Source organism: Chiloscyllium plagiosum, unplaced genomic scaffold (assembly GCF_037043375.1).
Source record: "Chiloscyllium plagiosum isolate Xiang-an unplaced genomic scaffold, Cpla_swu_hap1 HiC_scaffold_10, whole genome shotgun sequence".
Lineage (NCBI taxonomy): Eukaryota > Metazoa > Chordata > Chondrichthyes > Orectolobiformes > Hemiscylliidae > Chiloscyllium > Chiloscyllium plagiosum.
The window spans coordinates 32,951,678-32,976,376 of NW_028270148.1; the positions used below are offsets into that span (position 1 = coordinate 32,951,678).

Consider the following 24,699-nt stretch of genomic DNA (forward strand, 5'->3'; position numbering starts at 1 on the left):
CGATATTGAGTCAGCAGTGACAACACCGCTTTAGTCAAGTGAGGCAAATGGATGACAGCTACATCCCCAACGACACGCTTTGTGGTGAGCTCGCAAGAACAAAACAGCAGCCATATCTGTGCCATTAGGATATATGCAAACGAGGACCTCAATTTGTCCGGAATCAGAGTCAATGAATGGGACGTCCTTGCTGTTGATGAGGATGCTTGGAGACAAGCAATCAGGAAGGGACTGGAACAAGCAGAGGAAGAAAGAGATAGTCAACTGAGATTGTGATATAGAGAAAATGGAGACTATGAAAGGGTAAAATATCAATCAACATCGAGCCAACATTATTCATCTGTGCCAGCTATGGAAGGGCCGGTCACTTGCAAATTGACCTCCACAGCTACAGCAGATGATGTCGAATCTAGAAGCAACATACATTGAATGCACAGTCCATTATCTTTCAAGGTAAGTGGGTGCCATTCATTCAGGTACAGGAAAAGGAGCAGGAAATTAAAACTATCACAATAACTTCACAATTTTATAATTTAGAAACATGTTATATATCAGGTAGAAGAGATACAAACTGCAATCCAAATCATTACAGGAACACAGAGTACAGGATTTTTGGATTTGGATTTTTCAGTAAAATTTGTATAAGAGAATAATAGGTACAGAGGCAACAAGTTTGACAAAGTGACAAGAAGCAGGGAAGTAGTAAACATTTGCTAACTGCACAGGAAGGAGCTGAACAGAGGGTTCCAGACAGGCAGGTACAATGACACTGTTTCTATTATCTTATTTATGATCAAGACCTTGGTATACAAGACACAATCACAAACTTTGCCGGTAACACAAAACTTGAAATAATTGTGGATTGTAAGGGAAAATACGATAGATATCAAGAGGATATAATTAGGTTGATGGAATGGACTAGTCAGTGGCAGATTAGATTTAATGCAAGGAGGTGCAAAACAATTCATTTTTGGGGGACAAATAAGGAGAGGAAATATAAAATACAGAGAGCAATTTGAATCACTGCAGTATGGAAGCGGGCCATTCAACCCATCTCGAAAGAGGATCCCTCCTTTACCTTATAACCCTGCATTTCCCATGGCTAAACAATACATTCCTGGACACTATGGACAATTTAACGTGGCCAATCCACCCTAACCTGCACATAAAGTCAGAGAGTCATAGAGATGCACAGCACGGAAACAGACCCTTCGGTCCAACCTGTCCATGCCGATGAGATATCCCAACCCAATCTAGTCACACCTGCCAGCACCTGGCCCATATCCTCCAAACCCTTCCTATTCATATACCCATCCAGATGCCTTTTAAATGTTGCAGTTGTACTAGCTTCCATCACTTCCTTTGGCAGCTCATTCCATACACGTACCATCCTTTGCATGAAAAGGTTGCCTCTTAGGTCTCTTTTATATCTTTCCCATCTCACCCTAAACCTATGGTCTCTAGTTCTGGACTCCACCACACCAGGGAAAAGACTTTGTCTATTTATCCTATCCATGCCCGTGATGATTTTATAAGCATCTATAAGGTCATCCCTCAGCCTCTGATGCTCCAGGGAAAACAACCCCAGCCTTTTCAACCTTTCCCTTTACAAGGATGTTGTAAATCTTTTCTGAACCCTTTCAAGTTTCACAACATCTTTCTGATAGGAAGGAGACCAGAATTGCATGTAATATTCCAACAGTGGCCTAATCAATGTCCTGTAAGGCCACAACATGACCTCCCAACTCCTATACTCAATACTCTGACCAATAAAGGAAAGCATACCAAACACCTTCTTCGCTATCCGATCTACCTGCAACTCTACTTTCAAGGAGCTATGAACCTGCACTTCAAGGTCTCTCTGTTCAGCAACATTCCTGAGGACCTTACCTGCTAAGATTTCTTTACCAAAATGCAGCACCTCGCATTTATCTAAATTAAACTTCATCTGCCACTTCTCAGCCCATCTGCTCAAGATCCCATTGTAATCTGAGGTAACCTTCTTCGCTGTCCAATACACTTCCAATTTTAGTGTCATTTACAAACTTACTAACTATACTCACTTATGCTCACATCCAAATCATTTATATAAATGACAAAAAGTACAAGAAACTGGAGTACATGGAGGAAATCCACACAGACACGAGCTGAATGTATAAATTCCACACAGACAGTCAATGGAATTGAACCCAAGTCCCTAATCACTGAGCCACCATGCTACCCAAATTCTGCAGGGTATGAAGGAACAAAGACAACAGGAAGTAAACACGCACAATTTGTTGAAAATGTCAATACAGATTGAGAAAATGGTTTAGAGTGTCCCTATCTCTGAGCCAGGAGGCCTGGGTCCAAGATCCATCTGCTCCAGAGGGGTGCAATAACATTGCTGAGCAGATTAATTGGAAAATATCTCCTGATATCAAATAGAGGTATACAAAAACATGAAAGTAATGATGCAGCTTTATAAATCATTGATTCAACCTTAGTTGAAGTATTGTGTCCAGTTCTGGCCACTGCAATTTTAGGAAGGAAGTGAAATGCAGGGGGATATGCAGGGTTTATGAGAATGGTACCAGAGACAACGGATTTTTGACATACAGTTAGACTGGAGAAGTTGGGTTTCAAATTGAAAAAAAAACTAAGAGGACATTTGATGCAGGTGCTCATGAGGGGTCTAGACCAAGTAGACTGTTATGAAGATGTGGGTGTACTGTACCTTTAAGAAAGCTAAAAGCTAGTAGAACTACCTGACAGAACCATGTGTTCTCAACAAGATACAATGTATCATGTGGTCCAGAAGTTAGGGTAGCTGGTTGCCTGGAGACAAAAACAGATTTGAATTAGGCCAGTCAGTTTATATTATACCCCAAAAAATACCAAACTCCACTCGAGTTTAAATTTAGTAGATTGACAATCTTAAAAGCCAATGACACAATCCAATGATTTGGGGATATAAGACCGGGGAAAATTGAACGGTTGGGAGGAGAATTGCCAAGCCACCAGCATGTAAAGACTGTCTGAAAAATAGTTCTCTTAAAGATACCTTTATTGATCAGTAACCTGTGAAGTAGAACCCTCAAAAAGAAGAAAAGAAGATAGGAATACAGAGAAAACTGAAAGCTGCCTGATTTTGAGATAAGAAGTTTTGTTTTGTAAATCTTATTCGGGAGTTTTATCGGATTAGTATTATAGAAGGGAAGGTAAAAAAAATAGGTTAGGGGAAGGAGTTGCAAATAGTTGTTAATTAATTATTCTCTTTTATACTTTAAGAAATAAAGTTGTCAATTTTTACTTTAAGTAGTTCCTGGTCTCTTGAATTTTCAGAGATTACTGCATGGGATGAACCTCTTCTGCGTTTCTGGTTTAAATTAAGCAGGATGGGTTACTCCCATGTTGTAACAAGGCAGAAAAAAAAATTGCTTCCATTGCTGAAAGGGTCAAGAAACAGAGCACACTGATTAAAGCAATTGGCAAAAGAACTGATGGAGACATGAAGAAAAATGCATTTACAATATGATTAGTTGGGATCTGAAATGAACTGCCTGTAAGGACAAAGGAAGCATTTTTAAATGTGGCTTTTTGAAAGAAAATTGTATAAGCAACTAAAAGGGAAATATTAGAGGGTAGTTGCAAAAGGGTAGGGAATGAAAATCAGCTTGAAAGCACCTTTTACGTAATGAAATGTCCCAGACAGCAAAAGCTGACCCTAAGCCACGCAAGGCAATACCAGGTCACCAATAGTTTGTCATGGTATAAAAGGTTGTCTTAAAGAGGGAAAAGAGGTGGAGAGGCAGGGACATTTAGGAAGGCAATTTGAGATCATAGAGGTTGTCGGCTGGAGGCATGACCTTCACCAATGATGGGTCAACTAAACTTTTGAGATGCTCAAAATGTCTGATGTCGAGAGTGTGAATGTCTCAAGGGGTGGTACAGCTGGTCAAGATGACAAAAGTACTGCAAGGATATGCCATTGACTGGTTTGCATGAGATGAGAATTTTAAAATTGTCTTACCCAGGGCCTAAACTAGGTCTGTGAAAACAAGGATGATGGGTGATTAATGCAAATATGGATACAGATAGAAATTTGGATTATTTCAAGTTGATAAGGGGTAGAATGTGGTAGATCAGGCAGGGGTGCATTGGAATTGTCAAATTTTGATGTGGTAAAGGCAGCTGAGCTGAGCTGAGGTGGAACTAGGCAATGGCATGGAAGTGAAATAACTGGCATTGGCTTTAGGCTGATGAGTCATTAAAATGCAGAGTTTACAGATGGTGTATCACAAATACAATATCTTAAGGTTACTTGATTGTATTGTAACCTTGAAACCCATTATCAGGTAAAGACAATTCTATAAGCAGTGTAATTCGGTGACCATAACACCATCGCAAGATTCAGATGATGAAATTTATGTGCCAAGTTTATTGTACATTCTGAGCATCACCAGTCAATTAGAAATACAAGAGGCAAATTCTGACCAATTCTGAATGGATTCAGCAAGAAAACCTCATCATGGGTCTCTAAACTAAGATCATAATTTCTGGCCTCAAATTATGAAACAGGTACACAATTAGGCCAGCAGTGTAAGTTTAATTCCTGATGTTACCATGAAGGACTGTCCTGCTCTATGTCTCCCCATGCCTGAGGTGATTCTCAGGTTAAACCATCACCAATCATTTCTCATCAATGAGAGAGAAGCCCTATGGTCTAATTGGACTATGGTGACTTTACCTTTACCTATAACATACAATAAAACTAATATATAATTTAAGTATAATATAATTTAAATAACCCAATATAAAAATAAAAAATGCTACAAATACTCAGCAGGTCTGGCAGCATCTATGAAAGGGTTATGGAATTAATGTTTCAGACCCATTCCTTCCATAGGAATATTTTGCCTTTGTTTTATTTATTTTAAAAATATTATAACCAATGAATTTCAAATGGCAAACAGCAACACGGAGCTAACATATCTAAGTTATATTGTTGGTCACATCTCATTCTCTGGCCAATGAAAATCAATTGCACTATTAGCTTTCTACTAGCACTTTGGAGCAATGTCAACCACATTTCAAAAATCTTGAATCATTTAAAAATCTGCCTTGTCTGTTCAATGCTGTCATGAGTTCTTCCAATGTCACACTGAGCCTGGGTTGTTCTGCACTCAGTCTCCACAGTGCCCCCATTGAGCTACTCCAGTACTATTCTGAGGTTATGTCATACTATATCGATTTCACATGGTGTCATACAAAACCTTCATGGTCCCATATTGCAGTTTCATGGGATCATACTGAGACTGCATAATACCATACTGAGTCTGTGTGTGGAGCCAGATTGAACGTACCCAGTGATGTTCTTTTTTTGATCCTTGGCTACGATCATCAAATGCCTGCTCCAAATGATATTATTAAACCATAATGCACCTACTGACCCTGTTAGAGTCTCTAAATGCATAGTGTCCTATATGCAAGACAATATTAAATATCATATGCTTCATTGGACTGTGCAAACTGCATTTTTATCATTTCAAGAAAAATCTCAAATATAAATTTACAGCAAATGAATTTTATTAAACTGTATTGTGACAAGTTTAATACTATGGTAAAAATTGATGTGAAAATCTGGCTGATATTTTAATTATAACTTATAGTTTTAGAAATAAATATAAAATGTAGGATAAATAGAAGTTCTTGATAATAATGCTAATCTAAAAATAATTCAAACAGTTTTGGAGATTGTTCATCTTGCCAGGTCATGGGCAGAGTTGGGAAAGCAATAAACAACATATGGAGTCTTCTTTCTCAATTTTTAGAGTCCGCTATTACAATAAAAAGGTTCAATTATGAATGTCCATTTTGGGAAAGGAAGTTGAATGCAGCTTTGTAAACATGAAGCTTCTTTATGGACACCTGAAGTCTGGAAAAGGGGTGATAAGATTATTAGTAATAAAAATTATTAGTATGGGTTACAGAATCAAAGCATAGCATGGGAGATAGAATACTTTACTTGGATTTTGCTTACAAACATCCCAAATTATGCCATCTTGTCACAGAGATGGACTGTGGCTGTGGAGGTATCTTTTGTTTAACGTATCTGTGTGCAATTGCTAACAGAAGCAAGCAGTTCAGTTTAGGGGACAGGCAGAGATGTTGGAGCTTTGCTTTGGTATTGGATGTATCTCACCAGATTGAGAGAGCCGACACAATCTTTCTTTCTGGCCTGCCCTCAAAGCAAACAAAATGCTAACTTCATTGCTTAGCATGTGGATGGTGGGGCTGTATGTCAGTTTTTATTGTAGTGAGGGATACAATTTACAGTGGTCCCCACAGAGCCTTGTGGCCACAAGGTCAGAAGAACTCGACTTGGAAAGATGTGGCAAGCCAATTAGAAATTAACCAGCATCCCAAACCAGGAACATAGCCCCACAGAGGTGAAATCTGTAAAGAAAAGGCAGAGAGTGGTATAGTCACACGGCAAATGGAATTCCAGAGAATTGTGGCACGTCTTTGGATTATCCTGGATAAGTGAATGAATTTTTAAGGATCTGTAAAATTGGGAACTACTGAGAGGAAGAGAAAGGTAGTTTACTGTATAAGTCTTAAATTCATGGCACTTGCCTTCTCTCGTCTTTATAGGCAATAAAGTTATTTTTGCTTAAAAGCATGAAATTTTGTTCATTAATTGCTTGGTGCTCAGATTTCTTCATTAAACGTCGTGGGGTTTCTAACAAGATGGTAACACAATCGCATAAAATGTCAGACAATGAAAATGAAATCAAATAGATCAATGCACTGGAGCTAACTTTTAACACATTTCACCAAATGGGATATTTCCTTGCACTTTCTAACGAGGGACACCAAAAGAGTTTTTTCCTTGACTGGTTTCCCTCTCTCATCCGAGTGATGGAAAATGGCAACGAGAGAAATGGTTGCATCTAATTTCAACCAGTGAAGAATCTTTAACTCTCTGACGTTCTGTCGGGTTTGCAGGCCCCATGGTCAGAAATCTCTGCTGTAAGCCAGACCTGGGGTTTGATCTGAAACGAGACAGGGTTCTAACTCCACTCTGGCTTCACATCAGATTCAGTACAACTCTCGTGTCAAATCTGTGAGATTATCTAACGGCCTGAGAGTGTCGAAGGGAGATAGAGTTCATTGAAATGCTGGAATGATTGGGTGGGAGCTGCTGGGCATGGTTTGCCAAAGCGGTGGGCGGGGAGCTCGCTGTGTATATATATAAATGGAACCATGGGGGGTCTCAGACTGCAGCGTGCAGTGATGAGCAATACAGACAGCTCAGCTATCTAGCAACATGAGGCAATCCTCTGCAAATGACCGGGAAAAGAAACAATGCTTGGCAATGAAATTTCGACCATTGGAAAATTTACAGGAACTGTGTCAGAGATTTTTTTTTGACAGAGTTGAGCGCTTTTTTTAAATAGTAAAACAAAACCCAGCATATTGCTTGGAATAAAACACGTGCATCAGACGAACAGTGAAACGCAAGGAGCTTTTCAGTAGATCGTCAGCAAGCTGAACCGAGCGAGCATCTTGTGGTAGCACTGGCCCTCTGGCTAGCTTACTGTGAAAGCGGGTACACCATGCCAACCAGCAACTGCTTCTATTGACAGCGTTGAGTCCAAACTCAGATTGCCAGGTCCGAATGTGAGAATATCCCAGGTAGGTCTGACTGGGATCAGACAGCTGTGTAGGGGTCGGGGTGGGGGGTTTGGTGAAGAGGGAACAAGTATCATCAACAAGAAATGATTTTCCTTCCCAGTAAACGAAAAACGCGGTACAAATAATGAACACGAAAGGAATTGGGTTTTGATTCCAAACCTTCTCGCTAGCCAGTAAATATCCGCGAGATGAGCATAAAGTATTTCCATTTTTAATGTGCAAAGCCTTGCTAACTCCTGAAATCCAACTTCCCAGAGGAAACTAAACATCCTTTCAACCCCCCCCCCCCCCCCCCCCCCCGCAATTTCTACCACTTAGATTATTCTGTTTTATGGTTTAAATGTCAACCTAAGATTGATCACTCAATAACAAAACATCGATCGCAAGGATTTCAGTACCCGCTGTATTTTTGGCTGTTTTTTTTTCCAAATAAAATGTTATTTAACTTGGGATCTGTCACGTTGGGATCTAATCCTAAAGCCGACCCTCCGCTGTAGCCCATGTCCCGGGCGACGCTGCTCAGTGGAGCCGCAGCAATGCGTCTCTCTCTCTCTCTCTCTGTGGGTTCATGGTGGCTGGGCAAGGGAATAGAAATGGGCGAAAACAGTGTGATCCCTTTTTCCCTGTGACATAAGGCCTGCGGGAAGCGGGAGACCGGGAAACGCAAGGTCTCTCAGGAAGTCATGCTGTTAAGATTGATGCAGATGGTAGGAAAAATCATCAGTGTTTAATCTGTGACTTTACCACTGAATGTTAGTCACCCTAGCACTGGGAGAAGAAGGGCTTATGCCCGAAACGTCGATTCTCCTGTTCCCTGGATGCTGCCTGACCTGCTGCGCTTTTCCAGCAACACATTTCCAGCTCTAGCACTGGGAACCAGGGAAACTTCCAGCTTGTGCTTTCGGTGCCCATCTCAAACACTTCATGTGCCCAGAGCGTCTGATGGAGGTGGAGTTCGTCTGAGATGTGGGGAGAGGGATCACAGCATCTCTGGTCTCCACAGCTCGCCGTCGACTCTCAAGTCAATTTTGGATCTTGCCAATTCCTCCTCTCTCTCTGTCCGCGCTGAGGGCGGGGGAAAGCTCTTTAAAACAAAACGCCGAGAGGAGTGATGTGGAACTTGCTGAGGCTTTGGAGCCCGGGTGGCTCTGTCCGTGGTGCTGAAATGAAAGTTATGGTGCTGGGGCATGGGCCGTGTGTCCCCGGGTCCCTGTCCTGCTGATTCTCTGTCCATGGTGCTGAAATGAAAGCTGTGGTTGCTATTGCAGGGAACGGGGTCTGCCTCTCAGTTGCTCTAATTTTCGCTCGTTCTCTCTCCTTCTCTTTCAGACGGTCCACATTTCCAAACAAAGGTGGGAGGAGCGGCTTTCATTCAGGAATGGGCTGCACAAGACCTTCGAGGGGGGCAGTGCCTCACACTCCAAGCCAATGTGCCATCCTCCTTATTCCAGTCTGCTCTTGACTCTGACAATATGAAACCTCGTTAACAACTGGGTGTGAAAAAAAAACACAATCGCGCTCGGCACTTGCTGTAGAAGATCGAGTCGCTGACTGGCAACTGGAAAGGGGGGGGGGGGGGGGTGCAGTGCGGACAGAGAGAGAGGAGGAATTGGCAAGATCCAAAATTGACTTGAGAGTCGACGGCGAGCTGTGGAGACCAGAGATGCTGTGCCTCAGAGAGTGAACAGAAATGCTGCGGCGGTCTGATGTGGCTCTGCACCAATGTTGGAAACTTCAACAGACGAGGAGAAGAGAAAATCCCGCACATTTCCAGCTCGTTTTGTTTTATTGTTGTAGGAGAACAAGAAGAAATGTTGGAGAAAGGAATTGCCCCACCTGTCAGAGAGCTGTTGAATTTGGGGTAAAGTGCTGGCTCTCATTTCCAGGGCAGTACTGGAGGGGGGTATCAGGGGTCTATCACCCAGCTGGTGGCTGCTGCTGCCAGGTTGGTAGTGGGGGCAAAGGGCTGGGATTTACTGGTTGAAGTTTGCCCCCTAACCACCCCCCAGCAACCCCCACGCCGTCGCAGCCAGCAGCTGAAAGTTAGGTTGATGAGTGCTGGGGCGTTGAGTGCCTCTGGCACAGGGAACCTGCTGCCACTTGGCTGATGATGGGCAGTGCCCGGGGCTGCGCTCTACTGCACCTCAACGAAGACAACGTGCGCTTCGCGCTGCTCGCCGCCCTCATCGTGGCTTACCTGGTGTGCGGGGCCGCCGTCTTCTCGGCCATCGAGCGGCCCACCGAACTGCAGGCTCGGGCCAAGTGGAACCGGACCCTCCGCCACTTCGCCGACAAGTTCGACATTGCCGCCGGGGAGCTGAGCGCCTTCCTGCGGGAGTACGAGGCGGCGATCGCCGCTGGGATCCACGCTGACACCCTGAGACCCAGGTGGGACTTCACCGGGGCCTTCTACTTCGTAGGGACGGTGGTGTCCACCATCGGTAAGTGACCGCTTCAACCTGCCCAGAGGGTGAGAGAGAGTGAGAGTGAGGGCTCGGGGGTTGAGTCCGCACCGTCTGACTGTCTGAACTGCCTGTAACTGGAAGCAATGGGCGAGGTTAAACAGTGGGGCTTGCCACTGGACCCTTACTAGAGTCAGCCTCTTGCTGCCCACTCAGTCCAAATGGGAATTTCTAAGACCCAGTTGCTCAGACTTACATACTAACTTGCCAAAGAGGATCAGGAGTAGACCACTCGGCCCCTCTAGCCTATTCCACCTTTCAATAAGATCATAACTGATCTCTACTCCACATTGCCTGCTGACCGCCAGTAACATTTCATCCCTTTGCTTATCAGAAAATTGTCTACTCTCCTTTAAATGTGTTGCACGAATGTAGTCAATTCCATGACCATACGTGGGAAGAAAAATCTCCTTGTTTCTGTCTTAAACAACTAACCTCTGATTTTGAAGTGTGTCCACCTCCCCCCCCCCCCCCCCCCTTCCACAAGAGCAAACTTCATTTCCTCACTACCCTGTCAATCTCTCTCTGAAACGTCTATGCTTGTCAAGTCACATCTTACCCTTGTAAACTCCAGCAGATACAAGCCCAGTCTGTCCAATCTTTCCCTATAAGACAGCCCACCCTCCCCAGAGCGTAGTTTAATGATCCTTCTCTGACCTGCTTCCAATGTATTTACATTCATGCTTAAAAATGGGATCAGTCTTGTATACAGTACTCCAGAAGTGGCCTCACTTTCCCTCTCCCTATTTTTGTTTTGCATTCAATTGCCACACCATAAATAATTCTGTTTGTTAACTTCTCAGACTACTGGCAGCACCTTTTGCAATTCAAACACTAGGACACCCAGAGCATTCTGCATCCCAGAGCTCTGCAAATCTCTCACCATTTTGATGATAGGCTTCATTTTTATTCTTCCTGCCAAAACTGACAATTTTACATTGTCCAACATTGTACTCCATTAGCCAGACCTTTGCTCACTTACTTAACCCAGCTATAACCCTTTGGAGCCTCTTATGTCCTCTTCACAACTTAGTCCCCTAGTTATCCTTGTATCATCAGCAAATTTAACAACTATAACTTCCATCCCTTCATCCAAGACATTTATATATTTTGCAAAAGGTTAAAGTCCCACTGCTGATCCCTGTAGCACACCACTCATAGCAACGTGCCAGCGAGAAAGGGACTCGTTTGCGCCCAATCTATGCTTCCTATTAGCTAGCCAATGTTTTATCAATGTGAATATGATACCCTCTGCACCATTAACTTTTATTTTTTGCAATAACCTGAGCTTATGTGTATGAGCATTTGTGGCATTCAAATGCTTAAATGAGGTTATTATATAAATAGTGTCTGCTTGGTTGTGCAAATGTGAGCTCAATATGTGCCTGTGGAGTGTATATTTGTGCATATAAGTTGATTTGAATCCAATTACTCGTGTTTTTGGCAATGTACATTTGAGTGTGAATGAGTCTAAGTGTGGAAAAGAATGCATATGTATTTGTGAGTATGTATATGGTTATGGCAAATTCTCACTGAATGCTGAGTTATAGAGTCATGGTCATAGAGCACAAAATAGAGTCTTTGCTCCAACTTATCCATGATGACAAAGTTTCCCAAGCTAAACTAATCCTATCTGCCTGCATTTGACCCAAACCCCTTTAAAACTTTCCCATTCATGTAACAGTTCAAATGTCTTTTAAATGTTGTAACTGAACCTGCAACTAATACTTTCTCTAGCAGTTTATTCCACACACAAACCATCCTATGTGTGAAAATTTTGTCCCTCAGGTTCCTTTTAAATCTTTCTCTTCTCACCTTAAAATTATGCAATCTAGTTTTGAACTCTCTTAACCCTAGGGAAAAGACTTTTGCTGTTCACTTTACCTATGGTTCTCATTGTTTTATAAAACTCTACAAGGTCACTCTTCAACCTCCTATGCTCCAATGAAAAAAGTCCCAGCCTATTTTTCTGCATCCTCTCCAGTTTAATAATATCCTTGCAAAAGCAGGATTACCAGAACTGTACAAATACTCTAAAAGTGGCCTTACCAGTGCCCTGTACATTCACAACATGACATTCCAACTTGTATACTCAATGGTATGAGCAATGAAGGCAAGTGTGTCATACATTTAAAGTTTTTGATCCACCTTAAATCAGGGGCAGACAAACTGAGGAACACTGTACCTAGTTAATTAGTGGCTATTTTTTTTTAGATTAGATTCCCTACAGTGTGGAAACAGGCCCTTCCGCCCAACAAGTCCACACCGACCCTCCGAAGAGTAACCCACCCAGACCCATTTCCCTCTGACTAATGCACCGAACACTACGGGCAATTTAGCATGGCCAATCCACCTGACCTGCACATCTTTGGACTGTGGAAGGAAACCGGAGCACCCGGAGGAAACCCACGCAGACACAGGGAGAATGTGCAAACTCCACACAGACAGTCTGCCCGAGACTGCAAACGAACCTGGGATTCTGGTGCTGTGAGGCAGCTGTGCTAACCACTGAGCACCGTGCCACCCCAATCTACTTATGTTAGATGCTAGAGTCAGTTGTTCGTCTGGTTTGAGTTGATCTATGAAATGCATAATTAAATCTATGACTAGTTATCAGGCAGGGTTTTTTTGGGGTTTGGAAATTAAGTATTGTGTTTGCCTTTGGATCAAGGAAATCGTGCTGCTATTTGTTCTGTACAAATAGCAAAAAGCATATGAAACAGAACAACTTCACTGCAAAAGTCACACCAGAAATTGCAAGTGTAAGGTTGCCATCTGATAACACAATGGTAATTGACAACAATGCTTGTAGATGTGTGAAAAAGCAAGGATGTGAAGATGTGAGAAAGTGTGAGTTTGTTGAAAGTGACTGCCTGTAAGATAGTGTGAGTAGGATTTTCCATTCATATTTGAACATTTTCCTGCTGCCACTGACATAGAATGTATTGGAATGTTCTTCAGTAAACAAACTATAGCAGTTGCAAATTACAGAAATATATCATATGCTGTTAATTGTACTGCAGCAAACCAGACTTAGCATTAACTAGCATTGAAACATTTCTCTCATGAAGGTTTTTATTATTCATTTGTGGGATATGGACATTGCTGACCGGGCCAACATTTATTATCTACCCCTACTTGCCCTTGAGAAAGTGGTGGTGAGCTGCCTTCTTGATCCACTGCAGTCTACCTGCTGTGGATTTTGACCCACAGTGCCATTAGGGAGGGAATTCCAACATTTTGACCCAGTGACAGTGAAGGAATTGAGATATATTTCCAAGTCAGCATGGTGAGTAGTTTGAAGGGGAATTTGAAGGTGGTGGTGTTCCCATATCTCTGCTGCCTTTGTTTTTCTAGCTAGAAGTGGTCATGGATTTAGAAGGTGCTATCTGAGGATCTTTGGTGAATTTCTACAGTGCATTTTGTAGAACGTCGGTGGTGGAGGGGGTGGATGATCTGGACATGGTCCCAATAAACGGGCTACTTTGTCCTGGATGGTGTCAACCTTCTTGAGTGCTGTTGGGGCTGCACTCACCCAGGCGAATGGGGAGTATTCCACCACACTCCTGACTTGCACCTCATAGACAGGCTTTGGGGAGTTAAGAGGTGTATTACTTGTCATAGTATTCCGAGTTTCTGACCTGCTCTTGTAGCCATTGTGTTTATGTGGTGAGTTCAGTTGAGTTTCTAGTCAGTGATAATGTTGATTCTGGGGAAATTTAATGATGGCAACACCATTGAATGTCAAGGGCCAGTGATTATATTGTCGCTTATTGGTGATGGTCATTGCCTGGCATTTATGTGATGCAAATGTTACTTGCCACTTGTCAACCCCAGCCTGGGCATTGTCCAGATCTTGTTGAATTTGGACATAGACAGCTTCAGTACCTGAGGAGTTGCAAATGGTGCTAAACATTGTGCAATCATTGGCCAATATCCCCACTTCTGACCTTATAATGGAAGGAAGGTAATTGATGATGGTTGGGCCTAGGACTCTACCCTGCAGAGATGTCCTGGAGTGAGATGCCTGACCTCCAACAACCATGACCATCTTCCTGTGTGTCAGGTATGACTTTAACCACTGGAGAGATTTCCCCCTCATGCCGATTGATTCCAGTTTTACTCAGGCTCCTTGATGTCACACTCGGTCGAATGCAGCCTTGACATCAAAGGCTGTCATTCTTACCTCCCCTCTGGACTTCAGCTCTTTTGTTCATGGCTTTAATGAGGTCAGGAGCTAAGTGGCTTGGCAGAACATAAACTGGATGTCAGTGAGCAGGTACTGCTTGATAGCACTGTCGATGACACCTTCCATAACGTTACTGATGATTGAGAGTATACTGATGGGGCAGTAATTGGTCGGATTGGATTTATCCTGCTTTTTATGTACAGGACATAGTTGGACAATTTTCCACATTATTGGAAAATGCCAGTGTTTTAACCATACAAGAATAGTTTGGCCAGGGGAGCGGCAAGTTCTGGAGCACAAATATTAGAATTAGAGTCCCTACAGTGTGGAAACAGGCACTTACCTTCTGAAGAGTAACCCACCCAGATCCCTTCCCTACATTTACCCCTGACTAATGCACTCCTTGAACACTATGGGCAATTTAGCATGGCCAATTCACCTATCCTGCACATCCTTGGATTGTGGGAGGAAACGCATTCAGACAAGGGGTGAATTTGCAAACTCCAGACAGTTGCCCAAGGCTGGAATTGAACCCAGGTCCTTGGCGCTGTGAGGCAGCAGTGCTAATCACTGAGCCACCGTACTGCCCAGTCTTCAGTATTATTGCCGGATTGCTTTAAAATCACTTTCAAGAGTTTGTAACAATATGCAAAATTGAAATATTCTTAGAGAATAAGAAATACTCATGAATGTGACCTGCAGACCCTTAATCTGGAAGCAATATCAACAGGAAAGAAGTTAAGATAGAAGCTATGTGGTCAAAAGAAAAGGACAATTGCAAATAAGAGAAGAGTTGAAGATGACAGGAGAACAGAAAAGGCACAGTTATAAGGAACCTGTAACACAGTCAAGAAGGATAAACAGCTGAAGACAGAGTTAAAGCAAGGATTGTGAACTGGACAATTGTACGGTTATGCTTTAGCTTCACTGGATCCAATCAGATCATTTAACAAGGTTTATTAAAAGTCAAAGGAGTTGCTGGGAAATCTGTGCTATCAAGATTTAATGATCCTAACTAATGAAGTTCTGGAGGATTGTTCTGTTTGTGTGATGAATAGCTCTAGGGACCTTTGGTGGAATACACTGCCAATGAAAACATCTCAAGGACTGAATCAATGGCTGATTTGATCATGGCTGATACGTTTCTCAACGCTATTCTCCTGCCTTCTCACTGTAACCTTTGATTCCCTTACTAAGCAATAAACTCTTTATCTCTGACTTAAATACCCTCAATGACTCAAACTTTATAGCCTTCTGCACTACCATTTAGCTGAAAAAATCCTTCCCCTCTAAGTTCTAAAGGGTTGTCCCTTCACTTCTTTTTAAAATTATTAAGCATAGTTTCATACAGGAAAGGGGATCAACCATTTAACTGTCTCCCTTTCAGGTCTGGACATTTGTGTTTGTCTCCTGGAGAGGTGATGAACGTTGTATTATTATTGGATGCTGTTAAGTATCACCTCTAACATTCTACATTGAGCAATGGATAATTAATGGACAAGTAATGTGCAAATCTAGAAAGATGCTATACTTATTGAAAATCAGGGTGAGCTGTTGTTTCTGTGGGGTAATTTACAGTGCGCTATAAATTGCCTGATCTTTCCAGGCAATTTGTGGATTAATAATGGCATTCATTGTGACTCATTCTTATTTATCTGGTAAGATTTGAACCAATATATATGGACATAAGAAAAATTAAGCACAGCTGTAGAGAAGAGATTGAGGGTTATGACGAGAAATCAAAATTGGATGGACCAAAAATAACAGATTTACAATGCTAAGCATAATTTATTAGCGTGGTTGTCTTTAAAAGTGATTCAGCAAGTGGAACTATCTTTAGAATACATGCTTTAAAGACTGAAGACATTGATCCAGGTTTTTGTTTATATGTGGTTGTCTCGTTCACCAAAATCTGGTTTTTGCTGACTGGGTTTTCAATGCTGACTTATAGGAGACAACTTTCATCACATATTTCCAGTCCCATTTCAGAATGCAAATAATTTATGTAGCATTGTTTTCCACTTTTTAAATATTTATTTGCTAGATGCACAAAAATACATTTGTTTCATTCAAAACATGAAGTTTCATGAGATATTATTCTTATTATTTGGACACTCAGATTCTAAAGTGTATAGAACTATATATAGCATTATTTTTGATTTATTTTTCTATACTGTGGTAAAAATGGAGAAAGCATAGATTTGGTTCGATGAATTCTGAAAGTGCCAATGACTTGTCTGGGGGTTGTTACCTGCATTTAAATGAGGCCTATTGAGAACAAAATACTTTGAGGCTGATAGGTCAGTGATTTAGAAAACAAAGATACAGGAGGAGAAAAAAGGACTATTGCCTAGCAACAAGGTGCGCTACGATACAGGGAGATAGAGACAAATTCTTTTATTAAGGGTGAATTTGCCAGAAGGACAGTGAGTGGGTTGGGTTTTTTTCCCAGGTAATTCAGAGAGAAAGGCCGGTACCAGCAGCAGTGCAATTTAGCAGTCTCTAGAAAAGTCAGGGTAGAAGGAAACAAGTCCGAAGTGATGTAATGCCTGTGAGAGAAACGTGCCAGCAATAGAAGACTATAGAAGAGGAGTAGCCAGGTGTACTGGGTAACAGTTCACTTGTAGTCTAGATCTTCATCAAATTACATGGTGTTAATTAACTACTTTAGAAAGGAATTAGATGGTTATCTGATTAAAAACTAGTTTCAAGAATGCAGGGAAAAATATAGATGGAGACACCAGAAATAATAGCCTTCATTTACATGACAACTTCTACATAGAAAAATCTGTCAAGGAATCTCACAAAGGGGTGATTAAAAAAACTGACACTGAGCCATAGGAAAAACAGATTTGGACAGATAATCAAATACACCCTTGAATGCATTTGTTCTTGTTTTCTTGAGACAAAGGGCCATAAGAAATGGAGCAGGACCAGGCCATTTGGCCCCTTGCGCCTGCTCCGCCATTCAATAGGATCATGATTTATCTGACATTCCTCATGTCCAATGTCCTGCATTTCTTCCTGTAACCCAACGGATCAAGAGTCTATCTATCTCAGCTTTATGTATACACGAGGACTCTGCCCACGCACTTCTCTGTGGCAAGGAGTTCCAAAGACTCTCAAACGTCTCTGAGAAGAAATTCCTCCTTATTTCAGACTTAAATTGCTGCCCCTTTATTCTGAGACTATGCCCTCAGGTCGTAGACTCTTCCCATGAGGGGTAACATCTTCTCAGCATTTGCCCTGTCAAGCCCCTTAAAAAGTCTTGGACATTTCAATGACATGTCCCCATGACATATATCCATCCAGTCATTCCTAGAAAAGGTCTTTGGAGTGGCTTACCTTTCTGCCTTGCAATGTAATTGCTGAGTTGCCTAAACTTCTATCCTTTACCCAATTCTACTGAAGACATAATCGGAAAAAGCAACATGGAGTTACAAATATACACTAATGACAGCCAGCTCTATTGTTCTGACACCTCACTGACTTCACCAATGCCCTTGTGTTGTCAAAGTAAATACCTGATGAACTATGGAAGAACTGAAGTCATTATCTTTGATTCCTGCAACTCCAACCATTGATTCCATTCTCCTTCCTGTCCACTGTTAAACTGAAGCAGACTGTTCAAATCTTGTCACACTATTTGACCCTGGACTGACATTACTGATATGTTTTGATTCAGGACAAGCATAAAGTTCAAAAAGAGGAAAGTGATGATGAAAGGTCACAGTTTGAAAGAGTTTCCTAGCAGACAGCTGCCAAAGGATGTGAGGATGTCCTGAAGCTTCTTGAGCAGTGAAATTACTTTACTGCACAACCTGTAATGCAGTTTCACTTCCTACATTCCCAATGAAAGAAGGAAAACATGCAAGCTGGCAGATATAAGAAATTAATTCAAGAAGGCTACTTGGCCAAAATCCCCATTTCCTCAGTCTCATCATTAGCTGCTGCTCAACATGCAAGTGCTGATTCTGTTGATGAAATACAATCAGAGTTTCCAAAACCCAGTGAATAAATTACACTGCCTTAATGACATTTGAATTTTATGTTTTTTTTATTCAAAGAATACTGGAGGTCACTTTATTGGGTTTCTGTATGCATATTTCTCACACAATCCGCATATTCATGTCTCTGGCACATTTCCCTATATATGCCAGATAACAGGGAGTTATTGTATTTCCTCCCTCTGTAATAACCCTGCTTCTGCCAATGTTTCTGTTTAACTGCTGCCAATCTGCCTTTTCAGTGCTTCAGTTAATACTTCATTCAAGTCTTTCAAATCACTCTTAGCTGACCTGTCATCTTCTACCTTCCCTCAACTTAAACTCATGTAAAACTCTGCTGCCATGTCATAACTTAACAAGACCTATTCACCTATCATCACTTGACATGTTGATCTATGTTGGCTACCAATTGGTATTAACATTCTATCCTTTTGGCTTGGCTTTAGAAAATCTCTTCTCTTTATTTAATCCAATGCCAGTTATTGTCTGATGTCCATCTATAAAGTGTCTTCAAAATTTTCACTACAATACATTAAAGACATTACAAAAAGACAGGATGTTAGTGTGCATGCTGTAACAGGACGCAGTCACAAACAAATTTACTAATTAAACTTTTGCACTGACATTGAAATATTCATAAACAAAATCTGAGGGAAAAAGCATCATTTTTGTCCTGAAAGTTTTTGTGTGATTTTTGTTAATTTGTTGGGCAGCTACCTAATTCAAAGAACTTACATCTGTGACTCTTAGAAAGAATAGGAGCATAAATACATGAAGCTTTAATTAATTTGTCTGTAGGTTTGCAAATTCGATGGGACTTCAAGAAGCTAAGGTGACTATTGTAATCACTTGAATATGCTGTGTTTAAAATAAAGAATGTCATTATTAGAACCGAGCCAAAAATCACATCACACTGGGTTATAGTCCAACAGGTTTATTTGAAACTTTAAGCTTTTGGAGCACTCTCTCCTTCCTCAGGCAATTGTCCACCACACATCATTGTTAGAACCAATGGTCCAGAAATATAATAACATGAGGTAGGGGAACTGATAGATCAAAATGGATTAGACTAGTGAGGTTTCCTGCTCCATTCCCGTTCCTATAATTTTTTTATATGATTCCTTTCTGTTTCTTAGCCGCCAGCAAATTAGATCAGCTGGACTGAGTGCTTAACAATGCAAATTCTACCTGGTTGTTGGAACGAGTGTGGTTAATGAACTAAATGTTTCTTTCCATTTCATAAGAAAATATTAAGAAATTCAGAGAGGATAGAAGACCATCTGTTCCATTAAAATTTCTTTTGCTTGGCAGATTGCTCCAAGTATTTATCACAGTTTGAATCCAAAAAAACATTTTTAAGCTTATTCTAAACTTAATTCCAATGGCTGTCCTTTTGCTCTATACTTTTGTGTAATTTGATTTAATAAGAGCCGACAAAATAATGACCATCACGCGATTGGTGGCACTTTCAGACTGAGATGCATTATCACTCGTCCCTAGGACGGACTTACGTGAATTTAAACCTGTCTGTTAAAATTTGTATTTGTTACAAATTGACCATTGCTTCTTCATAGAATAAGGTTTTTATTTAAATTTAGTATTTACATTGCAGGAGCAGCAAGCATTAAGTCAGCATAAAGTTCAAGAAACAGGAGTAATAGATTTAATTCATACAAACAGCTACCAGGTCAGAAGTAGTACAAGTGACTCCTGAGGTTGAATCAAACATGACATTGAGAGAGTTCAAGCCAAAAGCCATCTGCTGTAATGGGGACTGAGCAGGGTATTGGAAATAGTGAAGTTATCCCTAATGTGAAATTAGAGGGGATGGGGAGTGGTTAGTTAACCAGTCACACTCTGGGCTGGTGGTTTTTGTGCTTCTGAGAAAACCAAGAAATGATTAAGCTCCAGCTGAGAGATTTGGTCTGAAACACAACACACAATGGTATAATCAACCATTTCAGGATTTTCTCTTACAAATGATTGTTTGTCTGTATCAGAAGATAATGTGGTTTATCTTTGAAGAGTCTATATAGAGACTGTTAGTACCTTCAGTAAAAAATGCCTGAGACAGGTGACCTTAAAGGACATTTTGATCATATGAAAATGCAATAATAAAGACACAATCGGATCAAGATTTCCCAATTATTACTCCATGTTGCTCAGTTCTGTGAGGAGATTTGCATAAATTGTTTGCATAAATCTAATCACAATGTACATTATTGTAATAATTTGGAAAGAGTGCACCAAATGGAGCTAATGACATTGCAGCTTAAGATGTGTCCAAGCAGGATAGTTTCAGGTTCCAAATTCTAATCATACCCTACACATCACTGCGCATCACCAATTCTGCAGCCCATCTAATAACTACATCAAGGGTGGAATTTTCCCATTCCTGAACAATGTGAACTTTGGTTTGTGAGACAGTTAGTAAAATCATGTGAGATCACAGTGAGAAGCTTCTTGACAGCTAGAGCCTAATCCTACTTTCCAATCAAGTGCTGAACAGCAAAGCAAGATTCTCGCTGGTGAACAGTAAGAGACTTACTTGCCTGCATTAGCATACATTAACCTCTCGTTATTGGATCATCTCACCTCTTTTATATAAAATTTCCAATTCTCACATCTTCCAGATTGTGGGTGGCTAGAAGGTGATATGAAAGTACTTGTCGACTTCAGCTCGCTGCTGGCTTGTACGGCCCTCTATTTTGGATAGCAGTGGCCAATATCTCTATTCTGTGGGCAGCAAATTCCATCCATGGAATTGGCACCAGTTAGCCAACAGCCTCATCAAAACATCAAGACAAACTTACAATGTGGTTCTGCACTTTAATGCTGCACTTTGGGGCACACCAGCTTTGCAAACCGACTGCCAGGACATTTTGAACACAGAAACCTGTCTACCTCCCTCCCCCACTCCAACCTCTCACCCTCACAACGCGCAGCCCTCCAATCCCTCTGCTCCAATCCCAACCTCACCATCAAGCCAGTGGATAAAGGGGGCGTAGTGGTAGTCTGGCGCACTGACCTCTACACCACTGAAGCCAAACGCCAACTCGAGGACACCTCTTCCTACTGCCCCCTCGACCATGACCCCACCCCCCATCACCAAACCATCATCTCCCAGACCATACAGAACCTCGTCACCTCAGGAGATCTCCCACCCACAGCTTCCAACTCATAGTCCAGGAACCCCGCACTGCCCGGTTCTACCTCCTTCCCAAGATCCACAAGCCTGACCACCCTGGCCGACCCATTGTCTCAGCATGCTCCTGCCCCACTGAACTCATCTCTACCTATCTCGACACTGTCCTATCCCCCCTCATCCAGGAACTCCCCACATACGTTCGAGACACCACCCACGCCCTCCACCTCCTCCAAGACTTCCGTTGCCCCGGCCCCCAACGCCTTATCTTCACCATGGATATCCAATCTCTCTACACCTCCATCCGCCATGACCAGGGCCTCCAAGCCCTCGATTTTTCCTCTCCAGACGTCCCCAACAGTACCCCTCCACCGACACTCTCATTCGTTTGGCTGAACTGGTCCTCACCCTTAACAATTTCTCCTTTGAATCCTCCCACTTCCTCCAGACCAAAGGGGTAGCCATGGGCACACGTATGGGCCCCAGCTATGCCTGTCTCTTTGTTGGCTACGTAGAGCAGTTGATCTTCCATAATTACACTGGCACCACTCCCAACCTCTTCCTCCGCTACATTGATGACTGCATTGGCGCCACCTCGTGCTCCCGCGAGGAGGTTGAGCGATTCATCAACTTCACTAACACATTCCACCCTGACCTTAAATTTACCTGGACCATCTCTGACACCTCCATCCCCTTCCTGGACCTCTCCATCTCCATTAATGACGACCAACTTGACACTGACATTTTTTACAAACCCACCGACTCCCACAGCTACCTGGATTACACCTCTTACCACCCTACCTCTTGCAAAAATGCCATCCCGTATTCCCAATTCCTCCGTCTCCACCGGATCTGCTCCCAGGAGGACCAGTTCCACCACAGAACACACCAGATGGCCTCTTTCTTTAGAGACCGCAATTTCCCTTCGCACGTGGTTAAAGATGCCCTCCAACGCATCACGTCTACATCCCGCACCTCCGCCCTCAGACCCCACCCCTCCAACCGTAACAAGGACAGAATACCCCTGGTGCTCACCTTCCACCCTACCAACCTTTGCATAAACCAAATCATCCGCCGACATTTCCGCCACCTCCAAACAGACCCCACCACCAGGGATATATTTCCCTCCCCACCCCTTTCCGCCTTCCGCAAAGACCGTTCCCTCCATGACTACCTGGTCAGGCCCACGCCCCCCTACGACCCACCCTCCCATCCTGGCACTTTCCCCTGCCACCGCAGGAACTGTAAAACCTGCGCCCACACCTCCTCCCTCACCTCTATCCAAGGCCCTAAAGGAGCCTTCCACATCCATCAAAGTTTTACTTGCACACTAATATCATTTATTGTATCCGTTGCTCCCGATGCGGTCTCCTCCACATTGGAGAGACTGGGCGCTTCCTAGCAGAGCGCTTTAGGGAACATCTCCGGGACACCTGCACCAATCAACCACACCGCCCCGTGGCCCAACATTTCAACTCCCCCTCCCACTCTGCCGAGGACATGGAGGTCCTGGGCCTCCTTCACCACCGCTCCCTCACCACCAGACGCCTGGAGGAAGAACAGCTCATCTTCCGCCTCGGAACACTTCAACCCCAGGGCATCAATGTGGACTTCAACAGTTTCCTCATTTCCCCTTCCCCCACCTCACCCTAGTTCTAAATTTCCAGCTCAACACTGTCCCCATGACTTGTCCGGACTTGTCCTACCTGCCTATCTCCTTTCCCACCTATCCACTCCACCCTCTCCTCCCTGACCTATCACCGTCATCCCTTCCCCCACTCACCCATTGTACTCTATGCTCCTTTCTCCCCACCCCCACCCTCCTCTAGCTTATCTCCCACACTCCAGGCTCACTGCCTTTATTCCTGATGAAGGGCTTTTGCCCGAAACGTCGATTTCGAAGCTCCTTGGATACTGCCTGATCTGCTGTGCTCTTCCAGCACCACTAATCCAGTTCAGTTTCTGGTCAATGGTAGCACCCAAGATATTAATGGTGGGATCCAATGATGGTAATGCCATTGAATGTCAAGGGGCAATGGCTTCAATCTCTCATGTGGTATAGATTGATCTGTGGCAAATTGTAAAATGATTAGGGGCAAAGTAGAGGAAAATAATTTGAAATAGCAACAGAATTATCGCCAAATGAAAGATAGCTGTTAATATATTAGGGGTATTTTCGACCTGTAAGTAGTACTGTGCCACAGAGATCAGTGTAGGGACCACAATTATTTACAATATATAGTCATGATCTGGATGAGGAAAGTGAACAGACTATAGTATAGTCAAGTTTGTGAATACACAAAAATCAGTAGGAAGGCATTGGTGAGGATGATACAAAGAGACTACAGATGGATGTAAACAGGTTCAGTGATCAGTCAAGAATTTGACAAATGGAATGTAATGCAGGGAAATATGAGGTTATGTATTTTGGCAGGAAGAACAGAGGAGCTGAAGGTTATTTAAATGGAGAAAGATTGCAAATGGTTACAGAACAGAGGAATTTGGAAATCCTCATCCATGAATCACAAAAAGGTAGCATGCAAGCTCAGCAGGGAAGACAAATGGAACATTTTCCAGTATTTCAAAGGGAAAGGATATAAAAAGAGAGAGGTTTTGCTAGAACTGTACAAGGCACTAGTCAGACCACATCTGGAATACTGTGTGCTTCTTAACTAAGGACAAATATATTGGCATTGGAAGCAATCCCGGGAAACTCACTAGGCTGATACTAGTTATGGAGGGACTGTTTTATTAGGAGAGTTTGAGTAGATTGGGCCTGTACTTGTTGGTGTATTGTAGAAAGAGAAGTGACTTTATTGAAACATGTTGATTCTTAAGGGACCTAAAGGGTAGATGCAGAAAAGTTGCTACTCCTTGTGGAACAGTCTAAGACCAGACAGTATACTCTCAGAATAAAGACAGAGATGAACTTTTTCTACTGGGTGTTGTGTATCTGTGGAATTCTTTATTACAAAGGGCTGTTGAGGCTGGCTCATTAAATATATTCAAGGCTCAGAGAGATATTTAATCATGAAGGGAAGCAAGGGTTATGGGGAAAAGGCAGGAAAATGAAGTTGGGGATCAGATCAGCATGGTATCATTGAACATCAGAGCAGACTTGATTGGCTGAATCGCCTGTTTCAGTGCACATGTCTTGTGGTCTTAAGGAAATGTGAAGGCACATTCAACAAGAGCAATTAACAGACTTGTTTCAAT

At 42.4% G+C, this 24,699-nt stretch overlaps 1 protein-coding gene across 1 annotated transcript in view; it reads left to right on the top strand.

Moving 5' to 3' along the window:
• Positions 1–9,305: 9,305 nt before the first annotated feature.
• Positions 9,306–24,699, top strand: part of LOC122553214 (potassium channel subfamily K member 12-like) — an 89,984-nt gene continuing 74,590 nt past the window's right edge. The window contains exon 1 of the mRNA XM_043696807.2: positions 9,306–10,121. Within this exon, the coding sequence (XP_043552742.2) occupies positions 9,788–10,121 (334 nt within the window). The 5' untranslated portion in view covers positions 9,306–9,787. The remainder of the gene's footprint in view (positions 10,122–24,699) is intronic.